Source organism: Pleurodeles waltl, chromosome 6, assembly GCF_031143425.1.
Source record: "Pleurodeles waltl isolate 20211129_DDA chromosome 6, aPleWal1.hap1.20221129, whole genome shotgun sequence".
Lineage (NCBI taxonomy): Eukaryota > Metazoa > Chordata > Amphibia > Caudata > Salamandridae > Pleurodeles > Pleurodeles waltl.
This window is the reverse complement of record NC_090445.1, coordinates 133,334,729-133,354,592: the sequence shown is the minus strand read 5'-3', so window position 1 is coordinate 133,354,592 and position 19,864 is coordinate 133,334,729. Positions and strand designations below refer to the sequence as shown.

Below are 19,864 nucleotides of genomic sequence, written 5' to 3'. Positions count from 1 at the left end.
GTATCAAACATTTCTGAATCGTACCCCAATACTGTTGCCAGTACTGGAAGTAGGAGTCCATGCACTCTGGGAGGTCCTTACGAGGACCCCAGCATTGCTACTACCAGCCTTCTGGGGTTTCTCGGGCACCCAAAGCTGCTGCCACCCCATAGACGGGTTTCTGCCCTCCTGCTGCTTGAACAGCTCAAGCCTAGGAAGGCACAACAAAGGATTATCTTTGGGAGGGGGGATAACACTGTCCCCCTTTAGAAATAGGTGTTACATGGCTTGGGAGGGGTAGCCTCCCTAAGCCACTGGTATGCTTTGAAGGGCACATTTGGTGCCCTCTGTGCATAAACCAGTCTACATTGGTTCAGGGACACTCCGTCCCTGCTCTGGCGCAAAACTGGACAATGAAAAGGGGAGGAACTACTCCCCTGTCTATCACCACCCCAGGGGTGGTGCCCAGAGCTCCTCCAGAGGGTCCCAGAGTTCTGCCATCTTGAATCCAAGGTTGGCAGGGACCTATGGGAGCATCTAATTGGCCAGGTCAGGCAGGTGATGTCAGAGCCCCCTCCGGATACGTGGTCACTAGGCTATGTGACCAATCCCTCTTTCAGAGCTATTTAGGGTCTCTCGGTGGGTCCTCAGATTTGGCTCGCAGGATGCCAGGACTCCGCTGCAACCTTTACTTCATCTTCTAGTCAATGGAACTGCAACCGGACCCTCCGATGAAGACACTGCTTGCAACATTGTTTCCACAGCTCCCTCCAGCAACATTTCCCCGGCTCTGCATCCTCCGAGGGCAACAAGTCTTCAGCTTGCATGAGAAGGAACAAGGAATCTCCCTTGGAGTGAAGGAGAAACTCCCCTGCATTCGCAGGCACCAACTGCAACGACGACTGGCTGTGTGGATCTCCTCATCCTGAGCTGCGTGGATCCTGCATCATGGGTGGTGGTTGGGAGTAGTCCTCTTGGCCCTCTGCCAGCTGTCCATCTTTGGTGGAGGCACGCCCTTTCCTTCCCACGCAGGACAGTAACCCCATGCACTGTGTCTCTTGCAGCTAACAAGGCTTGTTTGCATCTCCTCCAAGGGATCTTCAGGCTCCGTGTAGCTCCAGCCCCCCCTAGCACTTCCTGCGACGCACAGCCCTCTGTGCTTCTCCTGTGGTGTGGAATCCTTCTCCAATTGTGCTGCGTGGGCTCCTCTGCGACTCCTGAATCCTCATCCAGTGGGTCTCCTGCGGGGACTGCCTCTTCTGTGGTCTCTCTGCCTTGCTGAGGGTCCCCTTAGGACTCCCTCCGTAGGTGGAGTCCTCCTGGACCTTGCTGGTCACGGGTAGCCCCACTTTTGCTTCGCTGCAACTTCTGCCTTTGCCAAGGCTTGTTGGTGGCATTTCCATGCCACTAACCAACTACAATCATCCATCCAGCGTGAGACGTCGACTGCATCCTCCAGGAACTCACCTGCTCCAGGGCTGCATCCCTGACCATCTTTGTACTTCCGTCGACCAACTCTTGCATCCACAGTGCGGTGTGTAGTAGCTTCTGTGACTTATGGACTTGGTCCCCTTCTTCCACAGGTCTCCCTCTTCAGGAATCCACCGCTGACTTCTTGCAGTATTGTCTGGGTGTTACATTTTCTTCATTTTCTTCCTTGTGGGTGGTTTGGGGGTAAATCTAGTAATTTACTCCTTTCCTCCTGGTCGATAGGGGGCACTGTGGTACTTACCTTTGGTGTTTTAAAGTACCCCTAGCTCCCCTCTACACATTCTTCTTACCTAGGTGGAGGTCCTGTGTTTGCATTCCATTGTTTTAGTGTATGTTTGGACTACCCCTAGGGTCACTATTGTCCATCTGCATTTGTACTGTATCACTTTCCATGCCTATTGCGGATTACTAGTGTACATATCTAGTGTGTCACTTACCTTCTAGTGGAGGGCTGCCTTTACTACTTTTTGGTATTGTGTACCTACAATAAAGTACCTTTATTTTTATAACACTGTTTTCTTTCATGTATGACTACAGTGGTATGACATGAGCTCTGCATGTCTCCTAGATAAGGCTGCTCATCCACAGCGACCTATAGGGAGCCTGGCTTCCAGACACGGAATACACTGCACTAATAGGTGATACCTGGACCTGGTATAAGGTGCAAGTACGAGGTACCCACCACGCACCATGCCAGCTTCCTACAGTTTCTGATGGTCATTCTGGGCTATTTTTCGCAGGCACTCTGAGTAGAACCTAAAAGTAGCACTTTCCATTTCCACAGACTGAATAGTCTACACTTGTGCATTCTCTGCCTGCGTGGTCGACGACTTGCGCAGTCTGCTCCCTTCCCCGGTGCACTTACATCACATATTTGAGGTTTTTCAGTATTTTGGTGTTATCTTCGATTTTTTTTTTTAATTCGACAATTTGCGATGAAGTTTCTCTCGGAGTTTCAGCTTTGCTTCGTGACCCAATGATAGAAAAAAAAAAAAAATAAATAACTGAAGACCCCTCAAAGGGGTTTCCATGGCACACATCTGATGTCTTAGGAAGATGAACATGGCACCTAATGGTTACAGACTTTGTCTGACCCCAAGAGAAAATATGAACAGATAATGCACAGCATGTGAATCCAAAGGCTTCATGCTGCAAAATATTTAGTATTCGTCAGAGAAACCTTCAGATGCTTCCTTCTATAAGAGACTTGTGAAGAAGGTACTCTGTGCGCAGTAACTTGTTTGTAAGGAATTCCCCCTGGGGTCCCTCCTCTCCCTGCTCCACCTCACAGAAAGGGCTGCCTTGTATTTCCACTTTACTGCCATTAGTGAGGTGCTGCTGCACTCCATTGTTGACTGTATGCGTGGTGTGCGTCTGCGTAGATCCTCTTGTGAGCACTCTTTGTGCCGTGCCATGTCTACTCTGAATGGTCAGTTGTATTGGAGTTTCATGGCCTTGGGAGTACAGTTATCTTTATGTGCTGCAGTGCTTTGTCAATTGTGTCTTCAAAAAAAAAAAAATGCCCACCGTAAAGGGCATGTTAATGATCGTTGACTGGACCTCTTATTCTTCATGAGGTTTGGGCGCGTACACCGACCTGCTGCCACGACAGTGGTTTTTCCCCCCAAAGAAGAAGCCAGATATTACAGGCCAGTAGTTCAGGACACCAGATGGTCTTGACCCAGATCCAGAAACACACCAGAACCATCCCAGATTGGCCTCATCTAAACCAGATCTATCAGCTGCAGTGGTAGACACGCTTACAGGAAGCCGAAAGGAGGCACATATCTTCTATTAGAAATCTAATGTGTAGAAATTCAAACCGTTCATTTTCAGAGGTATCAAAAAAAGCCTGAGGGTGTCCCCCACTTGACAAAGATACTCTTCACCTCCTCCTGCTCTGAAAGTTGAAGGACCCCATGAGTTTACTCACAGAATTCATAAAGCTTCATCCAGTTCAGCAGCTGGAGGTCCTCCACACCGAAGCCACTTGACTCCATGCTACTCTGCTTGCAGCAATACGACAAGGCAGATGTGTGGTTGTTAGAACCTGGAGCAACATGCCCATGAAAGGTCAAAAGGTCTTGAGGGCCAGGTTTGGAGTTACCATTAAGTAGGTGGACACAGACAAGTAGTGTCCAGTACGTTGGGAAAATGGCTTCCCCGCACTTATGAAGTCTAGTGCAATGGAACTGGAGTTCGTAAGAGCACCTCTGCTCCTCCAAAGGTATCCTTACACACAGGTACCTGCACCCTGTCCTCTGGGCTAGGAGGGCCTGCCATAGGAGTGACTTAGTGACCTGGTACAGTGACCTGTAGTGAAAGAGTGCATCTGCCTTTTCATGAAGCTGCAATGGCAGGCCTGCAGAAACATTTTACATGGACTCGCATGGGTGCCATAATACATGCTGCAGCCCATGGGAAACCCCTGGTGCCCCAATGCCCTGGGTACCCAAGTACCATATACCAGGGCAGAGGCCTTCAATCTGTGGGTCGCGACACCCCCGGGGGACCGTGGACTCGTGGCCAGGGGGTCACGCATTGCCCAAGCCTCACTTCATCCGTCGGATCATTCAAATGTGACCTTGAATGTGGAAAGGTCAAGATCTGTAGAACACCCATTAGAAAATTTTTTCCACCACTGTACCTTTTAGATGTGAGCTGCAACAATGTGGTTGCTGTTTGTTGGAAGTCGATTATGTGCACTGGCGCACAATACAGTCAAATTCGTTTTCCACACATTTATTAGCTTCATAAAGAAGATAATTTGCTAACGTTATAAGATAGAATAAAAATTACCCTCAGAAGCACAGTGAGTATCAGGCACAGAACATTTCTAACTGAAGATGTTAAGTAGCCACAAAGGAACTTTGCAGACACACATTTTGAAGTAATTTTCATGTGACTTACGTTCAAAGTATAACGTTATGACTATGCTGTAGCTACAGGAGGTGTGTTGCAGTTCTCATGAAGAATAAAACTGATGTTAACAGAACATTTGCAAATTCCTATGCAAAATAGTTCTCTTTGGACAATGAGAAATAAAATATTCATATTTTTCACAATGTACTCAAATTGGTATTAGAACTAGATTTGTGTATATATGCCCCTGGGCTGGATTCACTGATATTTTGTGCGCCAAAGAACATAGGTGTAATAGAAATCCGTGGATGGAGATTCGGTCATTCTGGTTCACAAATTCAGCTCTGCAGTAATTAAACACCAAGAAATGGAATTTAGTAGTATCACAAATCCACAAGTATGGCGGTTTTTCCCTGAAAATCCAAGTTTAGGGATTAGGGACAAACATTTGGGGTGCCATCGGGTGCAGTCATGAACATGTACTAAACAGCCACAAGAACATACTTTTGTAAGTATTCACTAATATTGTGCTTCCCTTTAAACAAGTATATTTAAAGTACCCCCTGCAAAAAGCAGGAATATCTGTGTTTCCCCAGGAGGCCCTTTGGGGTCACAAAGGCATTTCAGACCACTGCACAAACAAAGATTTAATTATGTTGCCCCCTGGTTACACACAGACCTCTGCAGTGTATTAACTAAAAGAGGTTTTCATAATGCACTAATGTGCATTTCCCAATGAGTAACAACTTTCTTTTATTTATTTTTCATTTAAGCTTGCTGTTATTTTTTATGTAGCTACCGGACGGTGAAAGACTTCACAAAACTTACAGAATATTTTTGGGCTTATTTATTGGAGGCTTGCACCCCCTGCAACATCACTCTTTTTGACGCTCCGGTGGCACAAACCTCTGAATCATACCTGTGAGGTGACGCAAAGCCACCTGCATGGCTGCATAGATATGGAGTAAGGCAAAGCAGTGCAAGCCGCTGTGTTGCCTTACTTTGCGTCAATGAGGCGTTCCATGGACGTTGTGGTGGGTGTTCCCACGCAACACCCATGGGTTTTGACACTTCCCCAGAGTGACAAAATCACAAACTGGAGTAGTGCCAAAACGTTACGCCTCCCCAGAGCAGGCATAATGAGGGAAAATGTTTTAATTTCTCCTAGTTTTTTCTTCTTTCCAAGTGTGTTGTATTCTGCCGTACATATAGAAATAGAAAAATGCCTTTCGGGATTGTTTCGAGCAGGAAGGTACCCCTTCCTGCACAAAAACAATCCTACCTTTGTTGGCGCTAGGCAGCAATTTGTGCACCGGCCCAGGGGGAAATGACAGGAATGCACTGTATTTCATAAATACGGTCCATTCCTGCCCTTTTATTTCGGCATAGAGCAGTGTAGCAAAAAGACTTGTGGTACTGCTCTACGCCAACTTCTCATAAATTAGGGCCTTTGTTTTTAGCCACACCTTTGACCACAGTGTACATCTGTTCGTGGCATCAGTCGCTGGAGATTCACATGTTCTGCATAGCTCGCCATCTGGTGTTGGGTCGGAGTGTTACAAGTTGTTTTTCTTCGAAGAAGTCTTTCGAGTCACGGGACCGAGTGACTCCTCCTTTTGTGTCCATTGCGCATGGGCGTCGACTCTATCCTCGATTGTTTTTCCCCGCAGAGGGTGAGGTAGGAGTTGTATTGTAGTAATAGTGCCCATGCAATGGAGTGACTAAGTATGTACCTATTTAAGGTTGAAATGATATATATACAAATAGTTGAAGGTAACTTCCGAACTGCTACAGGCTCCCGGGGAGGCGGGTGGGCACATGCGAATCTACAGCGACTGATGCCACGAACAGATGTACACTGGGTAAGTGACATTTTCAGTTCGATGGCATCTGTCGCTGTAGATACGCATGTTTTGCATAGACTAGTAAGCAGTTATCTCCCCAAAAGCGGTGGCTCAGCCTGTAGGAGTGGAAGTAGTCTGAAACAATGTTCTTAATACGGCTTGCCCTACTGTGGCTGGTTGTGCGGATAACACGTCTACACAGTAGTGCTTGGTGAATGTGTGAGGCGTAGACCATGTGGCTGCCTTACATATTTCTTGCATTGGGATGTTTCCCAGAAAGGCCATGGTAGCACCTTTCTTTCAAGTTGAGTGTGCCCTTGGTGTAATGGGCAGCTGTCGTTTAGCTTTAAGGTAGCAGATTTGGATGCATTTAACTATCCATCTTGCTATACCTTGTTTTGATATTGGGTTTCCTGCATGAGGTCTTTGGAATGCAATAATGAAAATGTCACTTACCCAGTGTACATCTGTTCGTGGCATCAGTCGCTGTAGATTCGCATGTTTTGCATAGCTCGCCATCTGGTGTTGGGCCGGAGTGTTACAAGTTGTTTTTCTTCGAAGAAGTCTTTCGAGTCACGGGACCGAGTGACTCCTCCTTTTGTCTCCATTGCGCATGGGCGTCGACTCCATCTTCGATTGTTTTTCCCCGCAGAGGGTGAGGTAGGAGTTGAATTGTAGTAATAGTGCCCATGCAATGGAGTGACTAAGTATGTACCTATTTAAGGTTGAGATGATACATATACAAATAGTTGAAGGTAACTTCAAAACTGCTACAGGCTCCCGGGGAGGCGGGTGGGCACATGCGAATCTACAGCGACTGATGCCACGAACAGATGTACACTGGGTAAGTGACATTTTCAGTTCGATGGCATCTGTCGCTGTAGATACGCATGTTTTGCATAGACTAGTAAGCAGTTATCTCCCCAAAAGCGGTGGCTCAGCCTGTAGGAGTGGAAGTAGTTTGAAATAATGTTCTTAATACGGCTTGACCTACTGTGGCTTGTTGTGCGGATAACACGTCTACACAGTAGTGCTTGGGGAATGTGTGAGGCGTAGACCATGTGGCTGCCTTACATATTTCTTGCATTGGGATGCTTCCTAGAAAGGCCATGGTAGCACCTTTCTTTCTGGTTGAGTGCGCCCTTGGTGTAATGGGCAGCTGTCGTTTAGCTTTAAGGTAGCAGATTTGGATGCATTTAACTATCCATCTGGCTATACCTTGTTTTGATATTGGGTTTCCTGCATGAGGTTTTTGAAATGCAATAAATAGTTGTTTAGTCTTTCTGATGTTCTTTGTTCTGTCAATGTAATACATTAATGCTCTTTTGACATCTAATGTATGTAGTGCCCTTTCAGCTACGGTATCTGGCTGTGGAAAGAACACTGGAAGTTCCACTGTTTGATTTAGATGGAACGGTGAAATAACCTTTGGCAAAAATTTAGGATTAGTCCTTAGGACGACCTTATTCTTGTGTAGTTGTATAAAAGGTTCTTGTATTGTAAACGCCTGAATCTCGCTTACTCTTCTTAGGGAAGTAATGGCGATGAGAAATGCAACCTTCCAGGTTAGGAACTGTATTTCGCAGGAGTGCATGGGTTCAAAAGGTGGACCCATAAGTCTAGTTAGGACAACATTTAGGTTCCATGAAGGAACAGGTGGTGTTCTTGGTGGTATAATTCTCCTAAGGCCCTCCATGAATGCTTTAATGACTGGTATCTTATATAGGGAAGTTGAATAGGTAGTCTGCAGGTATTGCTGCAAGGTGTATTTTAATGGAAGAGAAAGCCAGGTTAGATTTTTGTAAGTGAAGCAAGTAACCCACTACATGTTCTGGAGTTGTGTGTAATGGTTGTATTTGATTAATATGGCAGTAGCAAACAAACCTCTTCCATTTACTTGCATAGCAGTGCCTGGTGGATGGCCTTCTGGCTTGCTTTATGACTTCCATACATTCTTGGGTAAGTTGTAAGTGCCCGAATTCTAGGATTTCAGGAGCCAGATTGCTAGATTCAGCGATGCTGGATCTGGGTGTCTGATCTTTTGGTTGTGTTGTGTCAACAGATCTGGCCTGTTGGGCAATTTGATGTAGGGTACTACTGATAGGTCTAGCAGCGTTGTGTACCAGTGTTGCCTTGCCCAAGTTGGTGCTATTAATATGAGTTTGAGTTTGTTTTGACTGAGTTTGTTTACCAGGTAAGGAAGGAGAGGGAGAGAAGGAAAAGCGTAAGCAAATATCCCTGAGCAGTTCATCCATAGGGCATTGCCTTGGGACTGTTTGTGTGGGTATCTGGATGCGAAGTTTTGGCATTTTGCGTTCTCCTTCGTCGCAAACAAGTCTATTTGAGGTGTTCCCCAGAGTTTGAAATAGGTGTTCAGAATTTGGGGGTGAATTTCCCATTCGTGGACCTGTTGGTGATCTCGAGAGAGGTTGTCTGCGAGTTGATTTTGGATCCCTGGTATAAATTGTGCTATTAGGCGAATTTGGTTGTGAATTGCCCAACGCCAATTTTTTTGTGCTAGCAGGCTTAACTGCGTGGAGTGCGTCCCCCCTTGCTTGTTTAGATAATACATTGTTGTCATGTTGTCTGTCTTGACGAGAATGTATTTGTGAACTATTATTGGTTGGAAAGCTTTTAGTGCTTGAAAAACTGCTAGAAGTTCTAGGTGATTTATATGCAGTTTTGTTTGATGTACGTTCCTATGTCCTTGTATGCTGTGTTGATCGAGGTGTGCTCCCCACCCTGTCATGGAAGCATCTGTTATTACGTATTGTGGCACTGGGTCTTGGAAAGGCCGCCCTTTGTTTAAATTTATGTTGTTCCACCACAGAAGCGAGAGGTAAGTTTGGCGGTCTATTAACACCAGATCTAGAAGATGACCCTGTGCTTGAGACCACTGTGATGCTAGGCACTGTTGTAAGGGCCTCATGTGCAGTCTTGCGTTTGGGACAATGGCTATGCATGAAGACATCATGCCTAGGAGTTGTAATATCATCTTTGCTTGTATCTTTTGTGTTGGATACATGCGTTGTATGATGGTGTTGAAATTTTGAATTCTTTGGGGACTTGGAGTGGCTACTCCTTTTGTTGTGTCTATTATGGCTCCTAGGTATTGTTGTACCTTGCACGGCAGAATGTTGGATTTCGTGAAGTTGACGGTGAACCCTAGTTTGAAGAGGGTTTGTATGATCTGATTTGTGTGATTTTAGCACTCTATTAACGAATGGGCCTTGATTAGCCAGTCGTCTAGATATGGGAACACATGTATTTGCTGCCTTCTGATGTGTGCAGCGACTACCGCTAGACATTTGGTAAAGACTCTTGGTGCGGTTGTTAATCCGAAAGGCAGTACCTTGAATTGGTAATGTATTCCTTTGAATACAAACCTTAGGTATTTCCTGTGCGATGGGTGTATTGGTATATGGTAATACGCATCCTTGAGGTCTAAAGTTGACATGTAGTCGTGTAGTTTTAGCAATGGTAATACTTCTTGTAGTGTGACCATGTGAAAGTGGTCTGATTTGATGAATGTGTTCACTATTCTGAGGTCTAGGATTGGTCTCAGCGTTTTGTCCTTCTTTGGTATCAGAAAGTACAGTGAGTAAACTCCTGTGTTTATTTGTGTGTTTGGCACTAATTCAATTGCATTCTTTTGCAATAGTGCCTGCACGTCTATCTCCAGGAGATTGGAATGATGTTTTGTCAAATTTTGTGCTTTTGGTGGTATGTTTGGAGGGAATTGTAGAAATTCTATGCAATAACCATGTTGGATAATTGCTAGAACCCAAGTGTCTGTAGTGATTTCCTGCCATGCCTTGTAATAATGACCTATTCTTCCCCCCCACTGGTGTTGTGTGGAGGGGATGAGTGACATGTGAGTCACTGCTTAGTTGTAGGGGTTTTGGGGCTTTGAAATTTTCCCCTATTCCTAGGGAATTGCCCTCCTCTGTATTGGCCCCGAAAGCCTCCCCTGTACTGTCCCTGGTAACTGGACGGTGTTGCCTGTGAGGTGCTGGCTTGTGTGGCCTGACCCCGAAACCCCCCTCTAAAGGGTGTTTTGCGGAAGGTGCCGTAGTTTCCTCTGCTCTGCGGGGAGTAGAGTGCGCCCATTGCTTTAGCAGTGTCCGTGTCCTTTTTAAGTTTTTCTATCGCTGTGTCCACTTCTGGACCGAACAGTTCTTTTTCATTGAAAGGCATATTGAGAACTGCCTGCTGTATCTCTGGTTTAAACCCAGACGTTCGTAGCCATGCATGCCTTCTGATGGTTACAGATGTATTAATTGTCCTTGCAGCTGTGTCTGCTGCGTCCATGGAGGAGCGTATCTGGTTGTTTGAAATGTTCTGACCTTCCTCAACCACTTGCTTTGCCCTCTTTTGTAGGTCTTTGGGTAGATGTTCAATGAGGTGTTGCATCTCATCCCAATGGGCTCTGTCATAGCGCGCAAGTAGTGCTTGAGAGTTGGCGATGCGCCACTGGTTTGCAGCCTGTGCTGCGACTCTTTCCAGCTGCATCGAACTTGCGGCTTTCCTTATCTGGGGGTGGTGCATCCCCAGATGTGTGGGAGTTGGCCCTTTTCCTAGCTGCTCCTACAACGACGGAATCTGGTGGCAGCTGTGCAGTGATGAAAACAGGGTCTGTAGGGGGCGCCTTATACTTTTTTTCCACTCTTGGTGTGATTGCCCTACTTTTGACCGGCTCCTTAAAAATTTATTTTGCGTGCCGGAGCATACCAGGGAGCATAGGCAGGCTTTGATAGGAGCTGTGGGTGGAGGAGAGGGTGTTGAATAAAAAGTCATCCTCGACCTGTTCTGAGTGGAGGCTTACATTGTGAAATTGTGCTGCTCTAGCCACCACTTGAGAATACGCAGTGCTGTCCTCTGGTGGAGATGGCTTCGTAGGGTATGCCTCCGGGCTGTTATCTGACACTGGGGCGTCGTATAAGTTCCATGCGTCCTGATCCTGGTCACCCTGGCTCATGGTGGTGTGAGCTGGGGAATGTGATGGAGTTTGTGCTGGTGAGACGTGAATTACAGGTGGAGGAGAGGGTGGTGGAGTAACCTTTTTCACCACCTTTGTTTGTGGTGTTTGTTCAGTTTGGAACTCCAGTCTTCTCTTTCTTCCAATAGGGGGAAGGGTGCTTATTTTCCCTGTTCCCTCCTGTACGAAGATACGCTTTTGCGTATGGTCTACATCGGTAGATTGCAGCTCTTCCTCAAACCTATGCTTTCGCATTTGGGAGGTTAGTGAATGCTCCTCTGTATAAGAGCCTGAAACTGGGTCGGTTGCAGGTTGTTTTGGCACCGAAACCCTATCTGCATCTTTTTTCGGCTCCGAGCTGACTTCTCTTTTTCGGGGCCGAAACCTCTCGGCGTCGATCTTCGTCGGTGCCGCTGTCTCGGCGTCGAGCCGTGTCTACACCGCTATCTCGGTGTCGATGCTGGTCTCCAGCACTTTCTCGGTCCCGAGAAGGCTGCGTGCCGGTGTCTCGACCGGAGTCTGACGGTCTCGGCACTGTTTGGGCCTTTTTCGGTGCCGACGGTCGGTCACCGAATTTATGGGTTGAGCCATGGCCTGGTGGCAGTGGCGTCCCCTGGGCCTTGTCAATCTTCTTATGTGTAGTTTGACATCTTACTCACGGTTCGTGGGTCATCGAATTCCTCGGAGTCCGATTCGTGGATCGAGAAGGTACCTTCCTCTTCTTGTTCCTCGAACTCTCGGTGGGCTGTCGGCGCGGACGCCATTTGAAGTCTTCTGGCTCGACGGTCTCGGAGTGTTTTTCGGGACCGGAACGCACGACAGGCTTCGCAGGTGTCTTCACTGTGCTCAGGTGACAGGCACAGGTTACAGACCAAGTGTTGGTCTGTATAGGGGTACTTGTTGTGGCATTTGGGACAGAAACGGAACGGGGTCCGTTCCATCGGCGTTCTTCTGCACGCGGTCGGGCCGACCAGGCCCCGACGGGGGATCGAAAAACTACCCCGAAGGGCACCGGAGCTCTTCGATCTTCGATGCGGTGTTGAATCTAAGTACGCCGATCCCGAACGCAACAATACCGACGAAAATCTTCCGAAATTAGCTATCTTTCCGTTCCGAAACTCGGAGCGACAGGAACACGTCCGAACCCGATGGCGGAAAAAAAAACAATCGAGGATAGAGTCGACGCCCATGCGCAATGGACACAAAAGGAGGAGTCACTCGGTCCCGTGACTCGAAAGACTTCTTCGAAGAAAAACAACTTGTAACACTCCGGCCCAACACCAGATGGCGAGCTATTGCAAAACATGCGTATCTACAGCGACAGATGCCATCGAACTATTATTTCCTCACCGTAAAAATGATATGCTGTGGGAATTGGGGATATTTATGATTGTTGATGAGTACCAGGTTCTAGAAATGTTTATCAGGAGAGGGTCCTTACACCTGAAATTTTTTGAGAGGGGGTCCTGGCATTAACACGTTTGAAGACCTTTGTACTAGGGGCTTGTATGGGGGCACCAGTATGCCAATTGTGAGGTGTGCAAAGTCCTAAGCAACCAATTTTAGAGGGAAAGAGCACAATCACTGGTAAGCAGGACCCCAGTGAAAACAGTCCAAGCATACTGATAGCAGGCAGAGAGTTAGAAAGTGGTAGGTAACTTACTTTGTAGGTGTTGCACTGCTGTCAAGTGATCAACACTTTTGGCGTTGCAGGAGTTAAATTTTAAATACACAAAACCTAGAGTATTCAGGTTTGAAACCTATTTTGCCATTCTACCACTGTTGTCTCATCTTGGGCGTCTACCTAATTGTCATTCAGTTATTCTGTGGAGAAATAGTTTTAGTGGTTAGACATAGCCAGGCCTGCCGCCAGATCAGTTAGGGTTCACATATGACTGACTTTCATTCCTAAAGTGCATTTCACACTGAAAATTAATGCCTATAAAAATAAGGAATGTTATATACGACAGCATCAGTGACAACCTGAACATGCACTAAATGTAACTTCAGATCAAACTGAATACTTTTGAAAATTATAATGAAAAACAATGGTTTTAGATCTGTCCAGTAACATTCTAAGCTGAATACATACCATCATGGAACTGTAGGGGGCAGCACCAGGAACACCACCTGGGGAAGGAGGCATCCCTCCAGAGGAGCCAGGGAAGAGGCCAACAGCAGCCAGATTGAGGCCAGGAATAAGGTGTGATTGCAGCTGTAAAGGAAAAAGACTATGCTTTGACTGGGATGGACTAAAGACGACCAAAAGAACACAAGCATATGAAAAAATGTGGGCGCGTCAAAAAAAAAAAAAAAAATGAAATCCTATCTTAATTATTCATAATACTCTACAATCCAGCAACAAGTCAATTTTCTAATGCTGGAAAATATGCAATTGGAAATATCTTAATACAATTTCTAATTGTATCTGGTTAGGGTATGTAGGAAACTGTGCACACTATCTCTCATTTTGAGATAGTATATACAGAGCCAGAGTCCAGGGGTTCCCCAAGAGGTTTGACAGAGGCAATAATAGATAATACTAATGCTCTATCTGTGGTAGTGTGGTCGAGCAGTTAGGCTTATCAGAGGGTAGTGTTAAGCATTTGTTGTACACACAGGCAATAAATGAGAACACACACTCAATGACTTAACTGCAGGCCAATCGGTTTTTATATAGAAAAATATTTTCTTAATTTATTTTAGAACCACATGATTCAGATTGCAGGTAAGTACATTAAATGTAAATTACTTGGCATAGGTAAAGATAGGACTTTGAATAAAAACAGTTATGTACACAGTTTGGCATAAAATGGCAATAAGCTATTTTAAAAGGGAGTGCAAAATTCAACAGTTCCTGGGGGACGTAAGTACATGTTAGTTTTTGAGGTAAGTAAAGCACTTACAAGTTCAGTCTCCGGGGCATAGGCTGCCCACCATTGGGGGTTCAAGTCAACCTCGAACATCCAACACCAGCAACACAGGGCCGGTCAGGTGCAGGTCAAAGAGGGGCCCAAATAACATAGGTGCCTATGGAGATAGGTGGTGCTCCCTCTGCAGGCGTCGTCGTGGGGGTGCAGAGAGGTCAGCTCAGGGTGGACACGTCCGAGTCACCTTGGGTCCTCTCAGAGGCGTTGGTTTCTCTGGACATGGTCCAGGGGTGTTGGGTGCCGAGTGATGGGAACTCACGCTTCTGTAGTGAGGTGAAAGTCCCTTTAAAGATGGTGGTTTCTTGTTGCTTTGGACAGAGCTGCTGTCCACGGGAGTTTCTTGGTCCTTTGGAGATGCAGAGCAGCCCTCTGAGTCAGCAGAGGTCGCTTGGCCCACAGGATGCATTGCTGTTGCAGGTTCTTCGAATCAGGAGACAGGCCAGTAGGGCTGGAGCCAAAGAAGTTGTCATCTTCCTTCTCTTCGGGGGTTTCAGGTCAGCAGTCCTTGTTAGGTCATCAGGAATCCAAAGTCCTGGGTTCAGGGTCGCCCCTAAATACCAAATTTAGGTGGGTGTTAGGGTCCCAGGGCAGTAGCCAATGGCTACTGTCCTTGAGGGTGGCTACACCCTCCTTGTGCTCCCCCTCCCTTTGGGGAGGGGAGCACATCCCTATCCCTATTGTGCTAAATCCTCAAACAAGATGTAGGATTTTCCAAGGAGGGGGGCCACTTCAGCTCTGGCCACCTTAGGGGTGGTCCTGGCTGAGGGGGTTACCTTGTTTTTCTCATTATCTCCCCAGACTTGCCTCCAAAAGTGGGGGCTGTGTCTGGGGGATGGAACGGGGGGAAGAGAGACATCTCCACTAGCTGCTCCCTGGGGCCTTGTAACACAAAGCCGGAGCATTTAAGACACACTGCTAAGTGTTACAGTTCCTGCGGGGGGAGTTGTGAAGCACCTTGTTTCTGGCCTCAGAGCACAAAGACTCTCACCCCAGGGGGGCAGAAACTAGTCTCTCAGTGGCAGGCTGGCACAGACCAGTCAGTCCTGCACTGAAGGATTGGGTAAAATACAGGGGGCATCTCCAAGATGCCCTCTGTGTGCATTTTTCTAATAAATCCAACACTGGCATCAGTGTGGGTTTATTATTCTGAGAAGTTTGGTACCAAACTTCCCAGTATTCAGTGTAGCCATTATGGAACTGTGGAGTTTTGTAGGAAGTTGGCTCTGTATGTGCTATTTCAAAGTAAGGAATAGCATGCACAGAGTCCAAGGGTTCCCCTTAGAGGTAAAATAGTGGTAAAAATAGATAATACTAATGCTCTATTTTGTGGTAGTGTGGTCGAGCAGTAGGCTTATCCAAGGAGTAGTGTTAAGCATTTGTTGTACATACACATAGCCAATAAATGAGGTACACACACTCAGAAACAAATCCAGCCAATAGGTTTTTATATAGAAAAATATCTTTTCTTAGTTTATTTTAAGAACCACAGGTTCAAATTCTACATGTAATATCTCATTCGAAGGGTATTGCAGGTAAGTACTTTAGGAACTTCAAATCATCAAAATTGCATGTATACTTTTCAAGTTATTGACAAATAGCTGTTTTAAAAGTGGACACTTAGTGCAATTTTCACAGTTCCTAGGGGAGGTAAGTTTTGATTAGTTTTACCAGGTAAGTAAGACACTTACAGGGTTCAGTTCTTGGTCCAAGGTAGCCCACCGTTGGGGGTTCAGAGCAACCCCAAAGTCACCACACCAGCAGCTCAGGGCCGGTCAGGTGCAGAGTTCAAAGTGGTGCCCAAAACACATAGGCTAGAATGGAGAGAAGGGGGTGCCCCGGTTCCGGTCTGCTTGCAGGTAAGTACCCGCGTCTTCGGAGGGCAGACCAGGGGGGTTTTGTAGGGCACCGGGGGGGACACGAGTCCACACAGAAATTTCACCCTCAGCGGCGCGGGGGCGGCCGGGTGCAGTGTAGAAACAAGCGTCGGGTTCGCAATGTTAGTCTACGAGAGATCTCGGGATCTCTTCAGCGCTGCAGGCAGGCAAGGGGGGGGTTCCTTGGGGAAACCTCCACTTGGGCGAGGGAGAGGGACTCCTGGGGGTCACTCCTCCAGTGAAAGTCCGGTCCTTCAGGTCCTGGGGGCTGCGGGTGCAGGGTCTCTCCCAGGCGTCGGGACTTTAGGTTCAAAGAGTCGCGGTCAGGGGAAGCCTCGGGATTCCCTCTGCAGGCGGCGCTGTGGGGGCTCAGGGGGGACAGGTTTTTGTACTCACAGTCTTAGAGTAGTCCTGGGGTCCCTCCTGAGGTGTTGGATCGCCACCAGCCGAGTCGGGGTCGCCGGGTGCAGTGTTGCAAGTCTCACGCTTCTTGCGGGGAGCTTGCAGGGATCTTTAAAGTTGCTGGAAACAAAGTTGCAGCTTTTCTTGGAGCAGGTCCGCTGTCCTCGGGAGTTTCTTGTCTTTTCGAAGCAGGGGCAGTCCTCAGAGGATGTCGAGGTCGCTGGTCCCTTCGGAAGGCGTCGCTGGAGCAGGATCTTTGGAAGGCAGGAGACAGGCCGGTGAGTTTCTGGAGCCAAGGCAGTTGTCGTCTTCTGGTCTTCCGCTGCAGGGGTTTTCAGCTGGGCAGTCCTTCTTCTTGTTGCAGGAATCTAATTTTCTAGGGTTCAGGGTAGCCCTTAAATACTAAATTTAAGGGCGTGTTTAGGTCTGGGGGGTTAGTAGCCAATGGCTACTAGCCCTGAGGGTGGGTACACCCTCTTTGTGCCTCCTCCCAAGGGGAGGGGGTCACAATCCTAACCCTATTGGGGGAATCCTCCATCTGCAAGATGGAGGATTTCTAAAAGTTAGAGTCACCTCAGCTCAGGACACCTTAGGGGCTGTCCTGACTGGCCAGTGACTCCTCCTTGTTATTCTCATTATCTTCTCCGGCCTTGCCGCCAAAAGTGGGGCCTGGCCGGAGGGGGCGGGCAACTCCACTAGCTGGAGTGTCCTGCTGGGTTGGCACAAAGGAGGTGAGCCTTTGAGGCTCACCGCCAGGTGTGACAATTCCTGCCTGGGAGAGGTGTTAGCATCTCCACCCAGTGCAGGCTTTGTTACTGGCCTCAGAGTGACAAAGGCACTCTCCCCATGGGGCCAGCAACATGTCTCGGTTTGTGGCAGGCTGCTAAAACTAGTCAGCCTACACAGATAGTCGGTTAAGTTTCAGGGGGCACCTCTAAGGTGCCCTCTGTGGTGTATTTTACAATAAAATGTACACTGGCATCAGTGTGCATTTATTGTGCTGAGAAGTTTGATACCAAACTTCCCAGTTTTCAGTGTAGCCATTATGGTGCTGTGGAGTTCGTGTTTGACAGACTCCCAGACCATATACTCTTATGGCTACCCTGCACTTACAATGTCTAAGGTTTTATTTAGACACTGTAGGGGTACCATGCTCATGCACTGGTACCCTCACCTATGGTATAGTGCACCCTGCCTTAGGGCTGTAAGGCCTGCTAGAGGGGTGTCTTACCTATACTGCATAGGCAGTGAGAGGCTGGCATGGCACCCTGAGGGGAGTGCCATGTCGACTTACTCGTTTTGTCCTCACTAGCACACACAAGCTGGCAAGCAGTGTGTCTGTGCTGAGTGAGAGGTCTCCAGGGTGGCATAAGACATGCTGCAGCCCTTAGAGACCTTCCTTGGCATCAGGGCCCTTGGTACTAGAAGTACCAGTTACAAGGGACTTATCTGGATGCCAGGGTCTGCCAATTGTGGATACAAAAGTACAGGTTAGGGAAAGAACACTGGTGCTGGGGCCTGGTTAGCAGGCCTCAGCACACTTTCAATTGTAAACATAGCATCAGCAAAGGCAAAAAGTCAGGGGGCAACCATGCCAAGGAGGCATTTCCTTACACAACCCCCCCCCAAACGAAAGAGGATGAGACTAACCTTTCCCAAGAGAGTCTTCATTTTCTAAGTGGAAGAACCTGGAAAGGCCATCTGCATTGGCATGGGCAGTCCCAGGTCTGTGTTCCACTATAAAGTCCATTCCCTGTAGGGAGATGGACCACCTCAACAGTTTAGGATTTTCACCTTTCATTTGCATCAGCCATTTGAGAGGTCTGTGGTCAGTTTGAACTAGGAAGTGAGTCCCAAAGAGGTATGGTCTCAGCTTCTTCAGGGACCAAACCACAGCAAAGGCCTCCCTCTCAATGGCACTCCAACGCTGCTCCCTGGGGAGTAACCTCCTGCTAATGAAAGCAACAGGCTGGTCAAGGCCATCATCATTTGTTTGGGACAAAACTGCCCCTATCCCATGTTCAGAGGCATCAGTCTGCACAATGAACTGCTTAGAATAATCTGGAGCTTTGAGAACTGGTGCTGAGCACATTGCCTGTTTCAGGGTGTCAAAGGCCTGTTGGCATTCCACAGTCCAGTTTACTTTCTTGGGCATTTTCTTGGAGGTGAGTTCAGTGAGGGCTGTCACAATGGATCCATATCCCTTCACAAACCTCCTGTAATACCCAGTCAAGCCAAGGAATGCCCTGACTTGAGTCTGGGTTTTTGGAGCTACCCAGTCCAGAATAGTCTGGATCTTGGGTTGGAGTGGCTGAACTTGGCCTCCACCTACAAGGTGTCCCAAATAAACCACAGTTCCCTGCCCTATCTGGCATTTGGATGCCTTGATAGAGAGGCCTGCAGATTGCAGAGCCTTCAAAACCTTCCTCAGGTGGACCAGGTGATCCTGCCAGGTGGAGCTAAAGACAGCAATATCATCAAGATAAGCTGTGCTAAAGGACTCCAAGCCAGCAAGGACTTGATTCACCAACCTTTGGAAGGTGGCAGGGGCATTCTTTAAACCAAAGGGCATAACAGTAAACTGATAATGCCCATCAGGTGTGGAGAATGCTGTCTTTTCTTTTGCTCCAGGTGCCATTTTTATTTGCCAGTACCCTGCTGTCAAGTCAAAGGTACTTAGAAATTTGGCAGCACCTAATTTATCAATGAGCTCATCAGCTCTTGGAATTGGATGGGCATCTGTCTTGGTGACAGAATTGAGCCCTCTGTAGTCCACACAAAACCTCATCTCTTTCTTTCCATCTTTGGTGTGAGGTTTGGGGACTAAGACCACTGGGCTAGCCCAGGGGCTGTCAGAGCGCTCAATTACTCCCAATTCCAGCATCTTGTGGACTTCCACCTTGATGCTTTCCTTAACATGGTCAGACTGTCTAAAGATTTTGTTCTTGACAGGCATGCTGTCTCCTGTGTCCACATCATGGGTACACAGGTGTGTCTGACCAGGGGTTAAGGAGAAGAGTTCAGGAAACTGTTGTAGGACTCTCCTACAATCAGCTTGCTGTTGGCCAGAGAGGGTGTCTGAGTAGATCACTCCATCTACTGTACCATCTTTTGGGTCTGATGACAGAAGATCAGGGAGAGGTTCACTCTCTGCCTCCTGATCCTCATCTGTTACCATCAACAGATTGACATCAGCCCTGTCGTGGAAGAGCTTAAGGCGGTTTACATGGATCACCCTCTTGGGGCTCCTGCTTGTGCCCAGGTCCACCAAGTAGGTGACCTGACTCTTCCTCTCTAGTACTGGGTAAGGGCCACTCCATTTGTCCTGGAGTGCCCTGGGAGCCACAGGCTCCAGAACCCAGACTTTCTGCCCTGGTTGGAACTCAACCAGTGCAGCCTTTTGGTCATACCAAAACTTCTGGAGCTGTTGGCTGGCCTCAAGGTTTTTGGTTGCCTTTTCCATGTACTCTGCCATTCTAGAGCGAAGGCCAAGTACATAGTCCA

At 47.6% G+C, this 19,864-nt stretch overlaps 1 protein-coding gene across 2 annotated transcripts in view; it reads right to left on the bottom strand.

Annotated features, from left to right (window-relative positions):
* IGF2BP1 (insulin like growth factor 2 mRNA binding protein 1) overlaps positions 1 to 19,864 on the bottom strand; it is a 318,886-nt gene that overhangs the window by 86,021 nt on the left and 213,001 nt on the right. For both annotated transcript variants that reach the window (XM_069237576.1, XM_069237578.1), the window contains one exon: positions 13,247 to 13,369. In XM_069237576.1, the coding sequence (XP_069093677.1) occupies positions 13,247 to 13,369 (123 nt within the window). The remainder of the gene's footprint in view (positions 1 to 13,246; positions 13,370 to 19,864) is intronic.